Source organism: Macadamia integrifolia, chromosome 1 (assembly GCF_013358625.1).
Source record: "Macadamia integrifolia cultivar HAES 741 chromosome 1, SCU_Mint_v3, whole genome shotgun sequence".
NCBI lineage: Eukaryota > Viridiplantae > Streptophyta > Magnoliopsida > Proteales > Proteaceae > Macadamia > Macadamia integrifolia.
The window spans coordinates 25,105,611-25,122,790 of NC_056557.1; the positions used below are offsets into that span (position 1 = coordinate 25,105,611).

General features: G+C 35.3%; 1 protein-coding gene and 2 non-coding genes across 3 annotated transcripts in view; all 3 read left to right on the top strand.

Annotated features, from left to right (window-relative positions):
* The first annotated feature begins 4,457 nt into the window (after positions 1–4,457).
* LOC122086867 lies at positions 4,458–4,550 on the top strand. Its single transcript, XR_006142548.1, has one exon. It is a non-coding gene; the product is annotated as a small nucleolar RNA Z103 (small nucleolar RNA).
* An 87-nt stretch (positions 4,551–4,637) lies between these two features.
* On the top strand, positions 4,638–4,741 carry LOC122086873. The gene has a single exon (XR_006142549.1). It is a non-coding gene; the product is annotated as a small nucleolar RNA Z103 (small nucleolar RNA).
* Positions 4,742–15,601: 10,860 nt separating this feature from the next.
* LOC122082163 (NADH dehydrogenase [ubiquinone] 1 beta subcomplex subunit 7-like) overlaps positions 15,602–17,180 on the top strand; it is a 29,440-nt gene continuing 27,861 nt past the window's right edge. Inside the window, exon 1 of the mRNA XM_042649643.1 lies at positions 15,602–16,008. Within this exon, the coding sequence (XP_042505577.1) occupies positions 15,703–16,005 (303 nt within the window). The 5' untranslated portion in view covers positions 15,602–15,702 and the 3' untranslated portion in view covers positions 16,006–16,008. The remainder of the gene's footprint in view (positions 16,009–17,180) is intronic.

Here is a 17,180-nt window from a genome sequence, read left to right on the forward strand (position 1 = left end):
CTTGTGTGATAACTGATCTGCACTCGACAAAGAGGCTCAATTTTTTTGGGTATACGGGCTGTAGAGTGATGGAGCTTTGGTGCTTTTGGTCCATTACACCTTTTAGCCACCATTCCAGGATCATGTCTGCCCTCTCCCTCCCTCCTCCCCACCCATTTATAAATGGTCAATTATGCCACCACTATTCTCCTCTATCTTATAGACATTGATCAAAGGCCACAGTTGACTATAGTTGAAGGAAAACTCAGTCCTACTATAAAAGGATCAGGTTGGGCTCAAAGTTACTCTATTTTTGGAGAGTAGAGTTTGAAGTGGCAGTGGCAGTGGTAGATGATGTGGGTATTAGATGGCTGCAGAGATTGTAAATCTTGATTCGATGGTGATCCATCATGGACGTACCTACTCTGTCAATTCATGTGAAAGCAATGAATCAGAATTGAGAAGATTCCAATTTCATCCCATCTCAATTCTCAGGTTGTGGTGGAGGAAGCCTTTTCATCTCAAATTAATCACTGTTTTGATTTATATATATATATATATATATAGAAAGAAAGAAAGAAAATAAAAGATTTAAGATTTCATACGTGTATATATATATATAGAGAGAGAGAAAATAAAAGATTTAAGATTTCATACGTGTATATATATATATAGAGAGAGAGAAAATAAAAGATTTAAAATTTCATACATGTCATATCCGACCCAAGGATATATTATTTTGCTTCCATAGTCTATAAGGCTACATTCTTAAGCACCCCTACATACTGTAAGATCAAACACCAAGAAACACGAATAATAAAGAGATAATAGATTCGTACGACACAGATTTAACGAGGTTCACACACCAAGATGGTATGCTACATCTTTGGGCGAAGAAGAAGATGATTTACTATGCAGAAGAGAAATTACACCTTAGCAGCGGCGAGGAAAAACTTGCCCTGAAACCCTAGCTGTGTGAAAACCCTGGAATACAATGACTTTCTCAACAAGCAACAGTACATTATATATACTCCAAATTGCGGGTCGACCCATCGGGTCGTGGTCGATCCAATCGAACCATACCGCGAGGGCGTAGCCCCCGTACCCCCATACGATATCAGTGATCGACTCTGGGCTTGGACCTATCGGCCCAATTCCTCTGCTTCCATCACAGATCTCAAAAAATTTTTCATTCGGGTCGCCACCAAAATATGTCGAATCAAGTCAATCTTCAAAATAGATCAAGAATTCGAGACAAAATTAACACATACTATTATTATTTTTAATTACAAAATTGGGGTTAAAAGAGTACCTGTCCATCTCTCTACGTAGAGATATTAATATACTATAATTAATTAAAGAAAGGGTTCTTAAGTTCCATTGCAAAACCGATCCTATTTCTTCCCGATCACTTCAAATTGCATCCAACTTCACGTTCAATCTCCGTACCATGTGGTATCCTTTGAGAAGTCCTATAACTGCTCCTTCACCATCCGTCTCCTGTCATCAAACAATCAATGTGACATAAGATACATTTACCTTGTAAACACAAACAAACTGCCCAAGCACTAGAATTGTGAATTTTGTCTGAACTAGTTGTGATCATTAAAATTTTATCATTCTTTGGAGTAGGGTAGAGCTATCATATAGATTGGATTTCACATGTTTTGTTATCGAAGTGTAACCCATTGGAGACCCAGAAACTAAGGAGTTTTTCCTTCACAAGAGTGAACTAATACATTGATATCCATTATTGTCATAAGATGGCTATCAATAACTTTCTCAAAATGGCTAATTGGTTATGGCGAGGTGAATTTTTGGCTCAATAATTGGTCTGGTGGTGGCTCCCTAATCAACTATGTTGATGGGATCGTAAATGTGAATTTTGAAACTCAGGTAAAAGATATGCTTAACGATGATGGCGTTTGGGATCAAGATGTACTAAATATTATTGATTTTTCAGAGGTTCATGATAGTTTTCTCAATTCCAACATTATCTTATCAAACAAAGTTGATAGATTGGTATGGACTCTGACGAGCAATGGCTTTTTTCTCAATCAAGTCAGCAAAGAATGAAATCCGATCTCACTAACCTCTGGTTCTTTACTCTAAATAGTTATGGAATAAATCAATCCTTCGAAAAGTGGGTTTTTTTGTTTGGCAAATCTTTAATGGAAAAATTCCAACAAATGTCACTTTGATGAGTATTGGTATTTCATTGGCTTCCAAATGCTTTTGTTACAAAGATATATCCTTGGACGGACACAGTAACCCACACTTTATTAGGGGGTACAATTGCTTATAAGGTTTGGATTTCTTTGGAAAAACAATGGACATTGATGTTATTCCAACTCAGGATCTCAATACTAAAATTCTTTATTGGCAATCCCTTGCCAGTGTTAAAAGTATTTGTGAATACATAACTGGTCTATTACCACATTGTTTTGGAGCTATGGCGGGAAAGAAATAACAGAAAACACAGTGAAGGATCTCGTGCTACAACTATCATAATTAAGAGAATCAAATATTGGATTCATGAAATCATTTACCCAACTAGTTTTTCTAAATCCTTTCTTTGAGAAATAATTTTATATTACAGGTCTTTAAGTTAAACCCACCCGTTAGTAGGGTTAAAGCTCCAATTCCTATTTATTGATGCCCTCCATTTTATTTTGTTAAACTAAATGTGGATGGTGCAAGCAAAAAGGAATTAGGGTATTAGTGGTGGGGAAGGCATTATTAGAAACAACATAAATGTTATGGCAGCCTTCTCCAATTTTTATGGGGTATGTACAAATCGCGTGGCGGACATGAGAGCCTTTAGAGATGGCTTGGTATTGTGTAAGGATTTGGGCTTCTTTGACTTTTATATTAATTTTGACTTCTCTCTAATTGTGAAATTGATCTCTCAAAGATCATGTACCTTGTGGAGCTGTTGGTATTGGTTTCAGAAAATAATCAACCTCTGCGATTCCTTGAGAGCTCATATCTCATTTTCATTTCCAGAAAGCAATCACGTAGCGGATTGGTTAGCCAACTTTACATATGAATCTATTATAAATTCTATTTTCTATGGTGATAATGCTCTCTCATCTAATATTAATTATATCATTTGGGAAGATAAAACAGGATTATCAATTTTTAGAATGTAATTTGTCCTCTCTTGCATGTTTTCCTTTTGAGTTTTGCAAGTGTCAGAATGATTTGTATCTCATGGGTTGAAGGAAGGTGGGCTATGTCCCCCCTTTGTTTATTCATTATTTTGTTTATCTTATTTAATACAATTTTAGGGGCTTCCCCAGGTCCCAGATATTATTCTAGAAAAAAAAATTTCTCTAATAATATTGTAGAAAGAGAGAGAGATACAACTCCTCAACTCCTCTACTGCGCAACAGAAGCAATAGCTCAGATCCAACATCCTAGAACACCTCACAGCACACACCCACGAGACAAAGTCAATGGCTGGACACCCAACATCGTTCCATTTCCTTTCCTTTATTTTTTAGGAAAAACCTTTTGCCATAACTATTAAGGTTCTAAAACTACCATTTTAATACTGTTCTGGATTGGCTTGGGTCAGAGTATATTGGACAAATCTATCCTGTCTTTTTTTAAAAATCAATTTTTATTATAATTTTACCCTTGAACTATACATGTGGGTTATGGATGAATCAAAATTGATACCATTTCAATCCAACCGATACTGATAGTTTCATTTCAATTTTTAGAACCATGACAACGGTGCAAGGAGTTGGTACTGGTTTGCCCGAATCAGATGAATTGTATCGGAATCAGAGGATGGCGATATTGATTTGGGCCTATCCCATATTGGCGTATCGGTGCAGATTAAGGGAAAAGTCAATCCGAATCAATATCGGCCAGGTGTAATCCCGATCCAGATTCTTGATGCCAATTACTAAAAGTCTAAAACAGTATTTGCCAGAGAAGCATAAGGTTTGGCCGTTCCGCTCGGCCGCTGCATCTGTCTCGTAAGTTTCTTGTAAATATTAGAATCTCACCCGTACACGTGGACGCCAACAAATCTTTCGACTAAGGTTAGGGCTTCTAAACCCAAAACCCTAACTCTATAAATAAAATGTTTCCTCCCCTTCAAATTTTCATCGTTTTCCTGCTAGTCTCTCTAGTCGAGTTCGTTTCTTCCTTCTAGGGATTTGGGATTCCTTCTTTTGTGGTTTTCTATCTAAATGGTTTGACAGATTAAGATTTAGGGTTTCGAATGGCGTCGATTACTGATTGCCAGCACTCTGGTTCATGTGGGTGCTGTGTATGAGACGACGCTAGATTTGCAGATCTCCGTTTCTGCAATCCTTAAAGGCAGTGTTCTTGCAAGGCCTCATGAAGCGGATCCGGAGAAATTCTACTCTCTCTTGATCGCTTCCGTTTTATTTCTCTCAATTTCTGTGTTTATGAGAATTAGAGTTTTAATTTAGGATTGAAAATTAGATTTTATCAAATGGATGGAAGTGATGATTCTTTCCCCAGCTGCTCGACTTTGATGATACTAAGCTATCTTTTCTCTATTGAGAATCCAAGCCAGAAATCTGATCCATCCCTGAGTGATTAATTTTTTGGATTTTTTTTTCTTCTAAGTATTTTTCCTCTTTTTATATTAGTCAAGTATTCTGTAAATGAATGGAATGGAGGTGAGGACACTTTCCCCATATGATCGACGCTGATTCAAACTGTGCTGTTTATTCGTCTTCAATTATTTGGAGATTTTAAAGCCAGAATTCTGATCCTTTCCAACCCAGAAAACCGCGATTTTTACTCGAATGGTTTTGTAGTTTTGTGTCTTTTGAACCCTAGAATTCGTTTTTCTGTTCGTTTTGGATTTTCCTTGTATTTGATTTGACGGGGGAAAATTTTCCTTTACCATATTGGAGCAAACCAATTGAAGTGTTTGTATATTCCAAGGTAAAACGTCAAACAAAAAGCTCAGAGATGTTGATGGTCTTTCCTAGTTTCTTCTGGAAGCTTGGAAACTCCTCCATCAATGGCAGTCTCATATTCCATCACCTTGGGTAGCGGCATTGCTGCAATTATCTCTTTGGACAGGCCATGAGACGAACAGCCATTGTTTGTTTATTTATTTATTTATTATAGTTTTTGATTTATCAGTCATAGCCTATAGGACCTTTGAAGGACTGGCAAAGTTTACTTGTTCTTTCAAGTTTAGGTTTTCTTGTTTGGAAATTGGTAAGAGTTTAAAGGAGAAACTCTCTTGGCTGTCATTATCAGCAGATTTTGAATGAGAAACTCTCTTAGCTTGTGATTCAATCAAACTCTCTTAGATTGTGATTCAATAATTAATAATTGGCAGAGTTTGATGGAGAAACTCTCATAGCTTGTGGTTCAATAAATTGGGGTGAATAGATACATTACTTACCCTCTTGGTTCCAACGCTTGAACTACTACCCATGAACTGGCTTAGATGTTTTCGCATCTGATGGTCTGAGAATTTCCTCTCCGATATGCCTACATTAATGAAGATTAGAAAACTTGGAACCCCAAGTGGGAGAATTTAATAGATTTTGGTAGAAAATTAATAAGAGAAATCCAAGAGAGATGAGATAGACTTACAGCATTCCCTTGAGATGATATTAGCAAAAAAGGGGTGGTTTGCTTTTCAGACATATATGGGGGGGCATCAGCCTTTGGTCCTGCCTAGAAAACACTTGATTAATGACATGTAATATGACTGTTACAAGAAATCTATGGGCAATTGACGTGTACTTACCCCATGCGGGGATTCCTTTGTGTGCTGTTCATGATTTTTTTGGGTGAATAATAAATCCATTACCAAGCAAAATGAAAAGAAGTATAGGGAGGAGATGAAATATATAGAAAACAAAACAAAAGTCTCACAGATCTCATATAGGATCTGTATTCTTTGGAAACGTTATATATCAATTCTTCTATTAGTTGGTCAATATTTTGAGAGGATAATTCTCTGGAGAAAGAAATAGGGCAGATGGGGATTTGTTATTGGATAAGGAAGGCTTGTGCGGGAAGGCATTTTGAAAATATTCTCCATATTTTCTGTAGGAAAGTGACCATTCTGGGCATGATGCCAGAATTTTCTGAAATTTTTCCCCTCAATTTCAAAATGCAACAATTCAGAAAAGTAATCCACTTAGGAACCTGATAGGAGAGTAACTATGCAATTCTAAAGTGAGATAATCAGGGCATGATAATGTTTTTGATGTTTCAATCTTTTTGGTAGAAGATGTTTCTGTCTAAAGACAACAGAAATGATTTTTTTTATGTTTGATAAACTTGATTCTTGAAATGATTTTTTGGGACATAATACCACTAAAAACCCCAATGATATTATCTGGGGGTGTCAAAACCTAGTCCGAACTGAAAAATCAATCGAAATTGAACGATAAAACCTGAATCAAATCAAATTGATCCTTATTGGATTGGTTTTGGATTGAGGTATATTACAAGAAATTTATATGAAATTGACCAAATCGAATTAAACCGATAAAAAAATAAATGATTATGAGATTATAGATTGGTGAATTGACCATCCATTTTTTATAATTAGTGAGAAAATTTTTTCTTGCAAGAGAAATTGTCACAAATCATTGAATATTAGGTTATGAATAGAAAAATTCATTTGTAAATTGTAATAATGTTTCTATTGATTTCTTTGTTCACTATAGAAAACTAGTTGGGTTGTTAAATGAATGATTGGATAATAAGATTCATTTTGTAGTTTCAATATTAGTTATCTTTCCCTTACAATGATAAACCATGATTTAATCATACATTTAAAGTGTTTTTTTGGTCAAATCTTGTTACTATAAGTTTTGAATGTAAGATTCATTATGGCTCAAGCCCAATAATAAATCAATCTAAACCGGTATTAACCCGATTTTGAAAAACTGAAATAAATCAAAACCAAATCGGATCGAAATCAAAATCGATCGAAAATCGAAGCTTCTTAACAGATTGCTTTTGGTCTCCCTCATTCCTAGACCAAAACTAATTCAACCCGACCAAAACCGAACTGAACTATCCAATTGACACCCCTAGTATCATTGGATGCTCAAAAGGGAGAGAGGGTTCGGTTGGCTCTTTTTAGGTTTAAATAGTTGAGAAATTTATCGAGCACACAACATTTTTTTTCCTCTCAAATTAGTTTCTAGAAACGACGTCGTCAAAGTTGTTACTAGAATTATAAATAAGCATAAATTTTGATTTATGTTTCTAGAAACATATGAAGTGGAACAACTTTATCAAATGCTTTTTAGATTGTTTCTTCGTTTTTGGGAACAAGAAAACGCAAAAATGGAATGTTGTCAACCAGTGCCTAGGATGATTCTCAGCAGCGCTTGTGTATATAGTTCGGTAAAATTGGGACTGGCCCAACAAATGGAATACATGTGTGCCTCATTTTTAGTGCTTGTAGTGTAGGGTGGATGTCAAGGTTTTTTAGGGAGAAATATTTGTGATTAGAATAGTGTCTAGTTTGTTTCAACAGATCTAGAATTTCTTAAAATTCTCCAACAAGCTGATACAAACAGGAGTCCAAGCTTCTCTCACTTTAACAACTAGAATTTAGATCCTTGTTTGTGAATTTTCTCATTAGCTGAAATACAATTGTTGATTATACAAGTAATATGTTTTTTTACGCCGCATCAAAAATTCCTTAAACCCAAATAATATCTTTATAGATGTCTTTCAACATTAGATTGATACCATGAGCTTACTTTCCAATAAGTATATCAAATGCACTTCCATCATTGGATGCATTATCTGAAATTATCTGAATCACTAAATTTGGACCAACATGTTGAATCACCCTGTGAGAAAATCAAATATAAAATGACCAGTCAATCTAGCAAGAGAACAGTCATTTGACTTAAAAAAAGAGAGGTCCACTCGTGAGAAAAACGATCATGTTAAGAAAAGAACTACTTCAAGTCAGTCAATGAATTAGACATGATTGTGCAATTAGTTTCCTTCCAAGAATATTTTACACTTTTAGGTTATTTTCTCAAAGTCTTTTCTTGCTTCAAGGATTAGTTTTCCACGAAGGATAGAATTACTTGAAATAGGAATACTGGGATCATAATGGGCTTTACAATTCCACAACTTGATGAAAGCTTTTGATTGAATATTAGAGAAAGGGATGTTGTTCTTAATGAAGAATTCACGGAGACATTTCTCTCAACTTAGTTCGTCCATCTTAGGGATCACTTTTTCCATTGTGGATTGCCTTTGACTAGTTACAATTAAAGGAGTTAAGTGAGAGAAACTAGCCACACTTTCACCATTGGTACAACTAGTAGCAAGAAAAGCTTCTGCTTGAACATCATCAAATAATTTCACAAGTGGTAAGATCTTGACCATTAACCTTAGCCAAATACTTGAGGTGAGTGACTCCTCCATAAACTTGTTTTTCACAAACTTTATATTTGTAATGTAAATTGTCAAGTCGCTCAGCATGTTTCCAAAACGTATCGTTTGTTTTCCAAGTTTTCCTATTTGTTGAAAGTTGAAACACATTAAACAACAATTGTTATATATTAACAAAACATGATTATATATATATAAAAAAATCCCAATATGGTGAGCAAATTAAACATTCCAACACATGCATAATTTTTTTTTTCAATGCATGTTAGGTAAGAAATTGAGAAGGAAAAAAAGAATAAAATAAAACGAGCAACATAATTCTCTCCGTGTAAATTATTTCTTGCCAAAATAATGAACTACAACCACCAAAATGTCAAATACTCATTAAGAGCAAATCAAAACATTCACCAAAGCAACTTTACAACTAGCTTTATAGCGTTTGGAGGTTGCACCATCCCTATCATTCCCCATTTATCAACAATGCAATATAATTAAGATCATGTATATTATTTGTTCCTTAACATAATTTGCTGGCAACCATCTAAATAATGTCTATGAATGGCTAATCAAAGGCTTTATAATTTGTTCAATTTGTCGAATAATTTGCTGAAAAAAATAATTCCTAATAATACAAGAAAGTCTGTCCGAGTTTGACTTAAAAATAAAAATAAAATTAAAGTCACCGTTTTTTCAAATTTGATTTTAAAACACGAGTAATTCGGCTGAACCGAATAAAATACAAATAATTTGGTTCACTAAAAACCCCACTTTAAAAAAAAAAAAAATTACTCAAAAACGTAAATCCGCTCTTTTCATCCTAACCATAACCCTCTCTTTTCCTCCTTTGATCGCTTCATACGAATCAAAGCCTCTCTGTTCCTCCTCACTTCTCCAGCAAAATATCGTAAATCCCGAATTCCTGATTCCCCACTCAAACAGTCGAACCTTCTCTTCCTCTTCCTATTTCCCTTACTCATCTCCTTCTCTCTTCTCTTTCCACTTGTTTGCAAAAATGCTGGTTGGGGGATTTTGGTTGCTGCGCACGAACAGGGCACAAACAGTAAATGTTCGATTCTATCTATCTTCTTTATTTATCTGTCTCTGTGGATAAGTCTGTGTTGATTTTGTGAGTTTATTTTTTCATTAAATCTCATATTTTCAATTCTCTAAGACAGAGCTTGAAAGCGGAGAGTCGGAGAGTAGTGAGAGGCCGAGAGCCAAGTAAATTGGAAAAAGGATGAATGAAATTTATTTTTTTGACAATGTTATTCTAGTTCTAATGCTAAGTTTTGCTCCCACTCCTAGTTATACTAGATTATAAGTTCAGTTTTCTTGGCCAATTTTGAGATTGGTTTTTTCTTTTTCTAATTTATGGAGATGCACGACTTTGTTAAATTTTTTCTTCTTCTCTATTTTCTTAATTGATGCTATTTGCTACAAATTATAGTTGACAAGGTTTGATTAATAATTTTGGGAACCATCTGGATAAACTTTAGTCTGAATAATTGGGTCCACAGTTCGACAATGTTATTCAAGTCACCAATATTAGACCCTCGGGATTACTTGGCTGTCAACAGAACATTATCCGAGTTTTAAGATGTTCTTTTGCTTTTTATCTTTTCTTATTCACATTATGTTATATGGGTCCACATTCTATAACATCTTAAAAATCGGTAACATGGTAGAGTTTTAATTCATTGACTACATGGTTCCATCATAGACAATCATTACTCATTAGATAGTCATGAGTTCACAAGTTATTGAAGTGTACAACCCATTATGGTACTAATATTCTTATTCCAAGTTTTTCTACCCTTCAAAGAAGAATAATCCCTGAAGCAAGAAAGGACCTTGAGAAATATGCTGAATAAGTAAATTTTTTTGAAAAGAAACTGGTTACACAATCATGTTTGATTCATGGACTGACTTGAAGAAGCGGTATTTTCTTAACGTGATTTCTTATTCCCCTGGTGGTGCTCTCTTTTTTAAATTAGAAGAGTGCTCTAATGCTAGATTGATTGGTCCATTCATATTTGATATTCTTGACAGAGAGATTCAAAGTGTTGGTCCAAATTTAGTGCTTCAAATAATTTCATTCAATACACTCAATTATGGAAATGCATTGATATGCTTATTGGAAAGTATTGTTGGTTGTTTAAGACTCGATGTGCAACCTATGGTATCAATCTAACGTTGAAGGACATCAAAGAAGATATCATTTGGGTTCAAAAAATTTTTGATGAGGCGAAAATAATTATTGATTACTTGTACAAATCAATAATTATCATACAATGATAACAAATTTCACAAACAAGAATCTAAAACATCTTTATAAAACTAGATTTGGTTCAAAGTTTTTAGTACTTTAGTCAATTATTGAAATGGAAGATATTGAGATAGTCCCACAATGACTGTGGGTAACTCAACTATCTTGTATAAAAGCCACAAAAGGTCACCCCACTTAAAGCCAATTGGTTTTAAGAAGGAAGCTTTAATAGAAGAGAAACTTAGATTCTTAATTACATAAGTTGAGTGGAGGAGTCTAAGAGATTCTAGATCTACTGAAGCAAATAGAGTCATAGACACTATTCAAAGGGAGTTGTTTTGGAATGATTCAAAAGAGATTTTGAGATTTATCGAACTAATCATTCGAGTTCTTCATTTGGTTGATGGTGATGGGGCTACATCATGATATTTATATGAAGTAATAAAAAGACCAAGAGAGGGATTAGAGAAACACCAATGTTCAAATGAGAACCTTTGATGGTAGAAAAGATAAAAATATTTTTGGTATCATTCACTATGTTGCTGCCATTTTCAACCTTGCTTGGTTTTTACTCAAAGATTCAAAAAGATTCCTCAATTAAAAGAAGTAATGGATTTTATTGGTGATATATTAGTTCCACAATATGAGAGGAGAGAATATTAAGGATAATTGGGAGCATACCATATAAAGTCTACACCTATTAATGATGGAAACTAGTCATCCTTGTTTGTGTAATAATTATTTTCTTTTTAAATTTTTAGTTTATTTCTTTTTTATGTAAAAATTACTTGTCATTTAAAATTGTATATTGATATTTTTTTTCATTTTTTTACTAATGACAGGGGGTTTGGTGGACTTTTCAAGATGATGTTATTCCTATCTTACAGAATTAAGCCATTTGAATTTTGAGCCAACCATGTAGTTCTTCGACTTGTGACAGAAATTTGACTGCCAAGATGCAGAACAAACAAAAAAGAGGAACAAATTGTCAGCAATGATGTTAGATGATTTAATCTATGTTAGAATGAATTCGTTAATAATTGAAAAGATGGGTGATTGAACAAAAAAACATGTTGCCCATTAATCTTGATAATATTATTGTCAACATTTTGATAAGAGCATTGAGGTCATTGATAAATAGCTAGAGAGATTGTTGAATGATGTGGATGATAGCATCCTAAAGACTTGTTATTTTTAATGAAAGCGAGACTCAACGCTCAGATAATGTTATTTGATTTAGTGAAGTTATGGTGGTGGATGTTTTGCTTTATTTAAAATACTTTTTCCTTTTAAGCATGGATGATGGAATTAGGTGAATCATAGGCTGAATGATATGATTTTGAACTTTTATATTCCTCCAGAACTATTGGTGGAAGCATTAGAACATGCTTTATAAATTGGATTACTGTAACTGTTGTTTCCATCACTCAATGAGATTTTTTTCTAGGTTTTGATTGTAGTGCATGTTTGAACTTCAGTAATTTGCTCTTTTTAGGTATGCACGTATCAATTTAATTGCTTGATAATATGAAACATATACAATAAATTATAAAAATAATATTCAATTTTTTTGCCCCTTTTTTTATTTTCATAAAAGAATGATTCCCGAATCTGAATTCTAATTTAATTTTGCCCTTTTTTTATACCGAAATCTTAAATTAACCAACCAAATTTTTTTCGAATAATTCTCCATCCAAATTTGCTAACGAGGGAGACCCATATATATGTCTCCTTCTCTGCTCAAAGCTTCTCGTAGTCTTAACTCTAAATTCTCAAGTTTTTTATTTGGAAACTGCGGGTTGAAAATGTTGAAGTTAATTTTTTTTCTTTCTCTAAACCTGTTTTTTGGATTAAAGAACCAACTAGTTTAATTTGGATTTTTTCGGTCCCTTGTTGGCGAATTAGGTTTAAATGATGGTTTAAGAGTTCTATAGTGAACTAAAAAATTTTTAATACCCAAAGTTGAAATCAAACCGTTTATTTTTTATTCGTTTCAACTTAGTTTTAAACGACCAGATTTATTCGATTTCTTGATTCCAGTTCATAGTTGAGACTCTTTTAACTAGGGGATAAAAGGAATTCCTGGTCTAGCAGGCATTTTTGCATTTGGACTATGCAGAGAGATGACTCGGCCATTCAATGGCATAGTCTGGATTAACTATATATTTGACAGTATAATTCAATTAAATACCTTTCTCGTGTTTAGGAATGCATCCCATACATGTCCATGCACCGCTACTGGTTTTTTGACCACTACTGGTTTTTTGACCACTACTTTACACTCTTTTCATTGTCATTATATTTCAAATTTTATTGTTGAGTGACAAACTCCGTTTCGAATGAAATTTAGTATGTGACATGAAACCTTAGAAGATTTTTTAAAGACGGCAATGCCAATATCGGCCCAGAATTGATACTGATATCTGATCCAACATACTTAGACCAATCCAATTCCTTAATCCATGCTCGGTAGACCAAGAATGCCGCACCCAAAACGTTTACATTGTTTAATATATGAATGAACTTGTTTACATTTTGTGTCTTCATAATTTGCTTTTCTTATTAAATTTTGATTGCTATTTTCAGATTTGCAAATCAAATCAAACCCAAAACTTTCACTGTAATTCAAATTTATTCATTACAATCCAAATTCATGCTAACACAGTATTGGCGTGGCAATTTGGCTTGGACCATGGTCTTAGGTATTGATATTGTATTGATCATATCGACTATATCAATATTGATATCAGCTGAGATTGATACTGATACTTTGCCAGTCGAGGATTGAGTATCATATCTGTTTCAATGGTAAAACTATAAAAAAATGCTAATTTTTATGATTAGTAAAGGTAAAAGTGACCGATTCAAACGGATACTATTGATCTTGGATCGGTATCAATAGGGGTGTCAACTGGTCGGGTCAGGCCGGTCTTGGTTGGGCTTAATCGGGCTTGACCACTTGGAAGCCTTGCACCGTGAATGCTCGTTTAATTAAACGGGCCTAGCTTTGGGGGCATGTTATGGTTTATAATCGGGCCGATCGATGTCGGGCTTCCTTAAACGGGTCGTAACCGGGTTATGGACCTATTTAAGTCTAAACGGGCTTTAAACGTGCCTATCCTAAAATTCTTTTTTTAAGTTGGTTGAATGCCCAAAAATATATGAGACAAATCTTTAATAAATAAGAGAAATGATATGAGATTATGGTTGTTCTTACAAAGAAAAATAAGAGATTATGACCTTTACAACTTACAAAATAAAGCTTAATTAAATTAATTCCTATTATAGAGCAAAGGGTAAGAAAGTTTAATTTGTTTCTTACTAGTAGTGGTAAAATATGAATTTTATGTAGTATTAAAAGGGGTCAGGTTAGGTTGGGCTACAAAGAGTCTGTTCAAGCTGGGCATATAATCGTGTTGGTTCGGTCCGATGCCTGACAGGCTAGCTATTTGCACCGTGAATGCCTATTTAATAAATATGTCAGGACACTTTTATTAATTGGGCCGGTCCAGGTCGGGCCATAAATGTGTCGGGCTTGGTCGGGATTAATGGTGCGGGCTCATAATTGACACCCCTAGGTATCAATATCAACTGAGACTGATACCAATACTAATACTGATACGTAAATCCATGGCTTGAACTAGAACTCTTATTTGCATTCTTATTTGATTATTAATGTGTGGGAAAAGGTCTTTGTGGGTGGATTGTGACCCCTGCATCTAGATATATTGGGGGCAAAATGATCGGCCTACCCTTGTGAAATAGAAAATGGTATTTCTGTAGATGCTTTCTTGTGCACTCCCATTGGCCCTTACCACACCCAAGAACTGCACTCCCCCATGAGAAATACTTCCCCTAAGATGGTAATGAGCTTCATAGTCTTATTACGTTTTTTTTTTTAATGGTAAACAAAACTAGGGAAAAAGAACTTTGGCCCCTACATGCTCTCTCATTGCCACGTGACTAGCATAGCAATCTCTTGCCCATAAAATTAAATTAATCAAAAGAAAGTCATCAAAGTACATCAAGTCTTGTTGCGTTGTTTTTTTTTATAGGTAAGGAGGGAAGTAGGTAACAACTAGGGGTTCGAACTCGAGACCTCTTGATGAGCATGAGATTTTTGCACACCACAACTCACCAACTGCGTTAGACAGTTTAATATGTTTGTACTAGGGAACCCTTGAAAAAAGGAAGACCAATGCCTCAACTATTTTATGACTTGAACCCACAACCATTAGATCATCATGGAGCAACCTTATTGTTGCGCCAATGTCTGCCCTCTCACTAGGGAACACGTAAACTAAACATAAATAGGGCCCGACCACTTTATAGTGCAAGTTGGGATTACACTACTCCAGATGATGTGGCCCCTATGCCTAGACATAGTGGGGGGAAAATAACCGGCCGACCTCTCATGAAAGGCAGATTCCCACCCCTTATTGATTCTTCTTCTATTAATGCTCCCATTACAAGGGCCATGCTACCTTTTAGGAATCCTCTACCTAGAGAAAAGGAAGAAAAAAAAATCCAATCAGGCTGGTGTAGGTAACATCAACACATTTGGCCAATGGAAGGATGTACGGGAGCATCTTTGGTGCATAGAGCGAGGGATACTGTGGTATTTTCTTACCCACCTATGCCTAAAGTAGCAACACCAGACTAACATGGTTCTTTCTCAAAAACAAACACACACAAGAATAGGGGAAGTGCCCTAAAGGTAAATCTAGAGTTTGACAAAATAATTTAACAAAAAAATGCCACTAGTTCCAATCGCAGCAAACTACACACAGATGATCACTTGGTTTGAGACTTGGGACTTCTGTAATTAAACTTTTGTTTACCATCACTATTCCGTCACCAATCATCCTATGTTGAACGGCAGAGATTATTGGGTCGACCAATTCTGGACCAGTCGTCCGGCTGAATGAATCGATCATGTCATTTTGAATGGTCGATCCGGGTCCAGTATTGAAAAACAGAAGAGAGAACTAGCAGCGATCGGAAGCAGCCCTTTTAGTTGCCATTGGTCAAGGAAAGGCGAGCGAGAGAGAGAGAGGAGAAAGAGAGCGATGGAGGTTGAAGGATCATCAAAGAAGATGATAGCAACGCAGGAGGAGATGGTGCAAGCTAAGGTTCCTATAGCATACAGAGACCAATGTGCCCACCTCCTTATTCCTCTCAACAAATGCAGGGTTGCGGAGTTCTATCTCCCATGGAAGTGTGAGGACGAACGTCACGTCTACGAGAAATGCGAGTACGAGCTCGTTATGGAGAGGATGTTGAAGATGCAGAAAATCAGGGAAGAACAAGAGAAATTGAAGCAGCAGCAGAAGCAGGGGATCCCTTTGATTCCCAAAACTGCCAATGCTTGACCGGTCAGTCTACTTTCGATCCACCCTGATTATATTCCATCTTGAAATTTCCATTTTTTTTTTTCTGTTGAATTATTTTCTGTTTTCGAGTCGTGGGGCTTTAATATGTCGACGCTGTTCAGGGGGTTGGGAATTTGGGATTCTCGATTTAGGGATTTTAGTAGTGTTGATGATAAGACTATTTGATAAATCATGATGCCATGCGTCTGTGAACTTCTGCTACCTACCAAAAATGAAAAAGGGGCATTCTTTTTATCTTAAAAAATCTAGTTCAAGTTTGATATTTATGATCACTAGAAAAGGTATCCAGGACGAGAATGTTTTCATGGATAACTTTAATGCTATGGCACTTTAAATTTTCATTCTTCTGGAATTTTGGTTCGGTTAGTGGGTTTGAAATCACTAGATTGCAGATGATTCGCAGCTCCTGAATATTATGTTACTGTAAATATAGGTTTTCTATGAATTGTGGCCAACTGGTAGCTTCTACATTTCATGGTTGCAGTTTCCTATTTTTTTTAATTCCCCTTTACGCCCGTGTTAGACTTGCCCCTCCATAATTCATCATCTTTTCCAACTTATACAACGTGGAACACCTAGTGTCATGAGTCTTGATCAAATGAACTATATTAATTGGAATAGGGCAGTTTCCCCCGGTTAAGATCTCTTTAAGTTTCTTAATGGATCTGACATATGCTTCATGGAGTTCTGGATTCACAGACAACATAAGTATCCTACCTAGTAACTCAATTTTGTGTCATCAGACCAATTAAATGGTTCTTTGTAGGCTCAAAACAACCTGCTTAAGTTTGTATAAATTGTAGATTATTCATGCCCCCTTGTGTTCTACTCAACCTTGACTAGGATTTAAATTTTAATGTGATGTCCAGTGGCAGATCCATTGAGGAACCTGTCATACATTGGATATTGCTCACTACACTCTTTCCAGTACGGTTGTAGACTATGGAGATGTTGCCCCCCACCCCACCCCACCCCAACACTTGGTCATGTAACTATTCGATCTGGACCCTTTTAGTCAACTTGTGGGCTTCTGCTGAACCAAGAAACATAGAGTAATTTTCTCAAACATTTTGTCAATAAGACAACCATACTACTCTATTTCTATATTGTGGCAGTTCAACTTTGCAGGCAAAAATAGTACGAATATGCATCAT